At 32.4% G+C, this 2088-nt stretch overlaps 1 protein-coding gene across 1 annotated transcript in view; it reads left to right on the forward strand.

Moving 5' to 3' along the window:
- Positions 1–1870, forward strand: part of LOC115063335 (zinc finger protein 610-like) — a 15597-nt gene extending 13727 nt beyond the window's left edge. The window contains exon 3 of the mRNA XM_029534710.1: positions 1500–1870. Coding sequence (XP_029390570.1) covers positions 1500–1817 — 318 coding nt within the window. The 3' untranslated portion in view covers positions 1818–1870. The remainder of the gene's footprint in view (positions 1–1499) is intronic.
- The last annotated feature ends 218 nt before the right edge of the window (positions 1871–2088 follow it).

Here is a 2088-nt window from a genome sequence, read left to right on the forward strand (position 1 = left end):
TGTGCTGCTTCTTTACAATAATGTTTTATTTAAGTATTTAAGTGTATATAAGTGTTCATCTGTATGTTTTTATGTATAGTGAGTGACATGCCTGTGAATCCCTGAATTCAACATCAGTCTCTTGAGACTGAAGACAGCCATGCTAGTTAGCAGCAATGTACGTAGAAAGAACGGAAAAGAAAGTTAAAACTAGATGATTTAAGTTTTCACTTAAGTCAGTCCCAGTAGCAATAATGTATTTAAAAGAATTTAATTCTCTCAATTTCAAAACACAATTTGATCAAAGAAAATTATTCTACTTCATCTGAGTGCATCATCACATATACCATTTATTTATACATATATGTCTAATTATTCTGTAGTAAAAGACCATATGGAATTTATCAAATTGTTATTATCTGTATTGCATCAACTTTGAGAAAATTTTAAAATAATTTTAATGCTGTCTAAATCTGTTTCTCTTTGATATCTTTTATTGTTGTGAATATAGTCTCATAAAATATCTTTATACAGTACTTGTTTCTGTGTGTCCTTTGCAATGTTGAATGTGTTCACTGATATTACACTCTTCTGTTTAAAGAAACAACTGTGGTTCTTAATTTATCTAACAATTCTGCATTCACATTCTATCTCTTTGTTCTAGAAAGCATACAGCATTGCACGTAGGCTGCATTGCACCTAAGCATTTTAGAATAGAGTCAGGTGAGACCCAGCTCAAGACAAGATTGATACAGTGTCTGTAGTTGAGCAAGGCTGACAGCTGTAGAATTTAGAAGCACAGTTTTACTTGTAACTTGACCATCTGTGATGTAACACTGGGATTCTGTTTGATAAAAACTCATACTTCATAATGGTACATCCTTTCATGTGGACCTCACATGTGTATGTTATATTACCTAAAAGTTTGCAGTTTATGACTCTATTATGTAATCATATTCCAGAGAAAAGGTACAGTAAAGACTATGAGTCTTTTAAGTAGCATCCTTGTTAAAAATTAAATTTCAGTTTTCCTTTATGTATGTTGGTACATTTGCCTGAATGTATGCATATATTGCTATATTTTACTCCAACCTGTTGAGTTCAGAAGACAGTATTAGATTTTGATGGATTAGAAATAAAAATTTGCTGTGTAGTTCATATGTATGCTTGGAAACAATTTAGAATTATAGACTCCAAACTGAACACAAATTTCCAAATGAAGTGATAGTAGCATCTTCATCTGTTGCTAAGGTCTTAGAAAACACCAGAAAATTCGTGAAGGAGAGAGACCTTAGGAATGTACTCAATATAGTATATCATCCTATGTATTGTCTCATAAAAGCAACAGTGCTTAGCTTCTGATACATTTCTATAGCACTTCTAAAAGATATTGTTTGTCCTCAAGTATTTCCCATGACTCATTTTTATCACAACGTGCCTCTTATTGTTGAGGTCTTTTTTTATCAAGTAAAGCATGTTAGTCCAGCAGCACATGCTAAACAAATAATTTTCTATTACAGGGTCAATTAACATTCAAGGATGTGGCTGTGGACTTCTCAAAGGAGGAATGGGAATGTCTTGACTGTGCTCAGAGGGCATTGTACATGGATGTGATGTTGGAGAATTACAACAATCTATTTTTTGTGGGTAAGAATACACTTCTTGTAGAATTCCTGACTCGAAACACTCTGACATATCTAAAGACTTCCAGAATAAAGGAAGTCCTAGTTACTAACACAATTCTTATTTGTATTTCCTTTACATTTCTCTTCATTCTTTGCAAGAGTATCCAGTATTATATTCTGTGTAATCTCTCAAAACATTGTATCTACTTTTAATCAAAAATTCAAAAATCAAAAACCACTGAATAGTCAGAGCAAGAAAATATATTGCTACAACTGTAGTAATTTTACGGTTGCATTAAAGTCTTCGATTGTTTATAAATTTAAAAATCGGGAAGGTTCTAAATAGAGAAAGAGGTATTGCCTGTGCGAATTTTGTTGTTACTTATTTAGTTAGTTTTAGGCCTGTAGTTTCTATGTTTAGTCTTAGTACAGCATGGCTTTTATATCATGAGTTCCATGCTGTCTTAGTCAGGGTTTCTATTCC

The sequence above is a fragment of the Mus pahari genome, unplaced genomic scaffold, assembly GCF_900095145.1.
Source record: "Mus pahari unplaced genomic scaffold, PAHARI_EIJ_v1.1 scaffold_12465_1, whole genome shotgun sequence".
In the NCBI taxonomy this organism is placed as follows: Eukaryota; Metazoa; Chordata; class Mammalia; order Rodentia; family Muridae; genus Mus; species Mus pahari.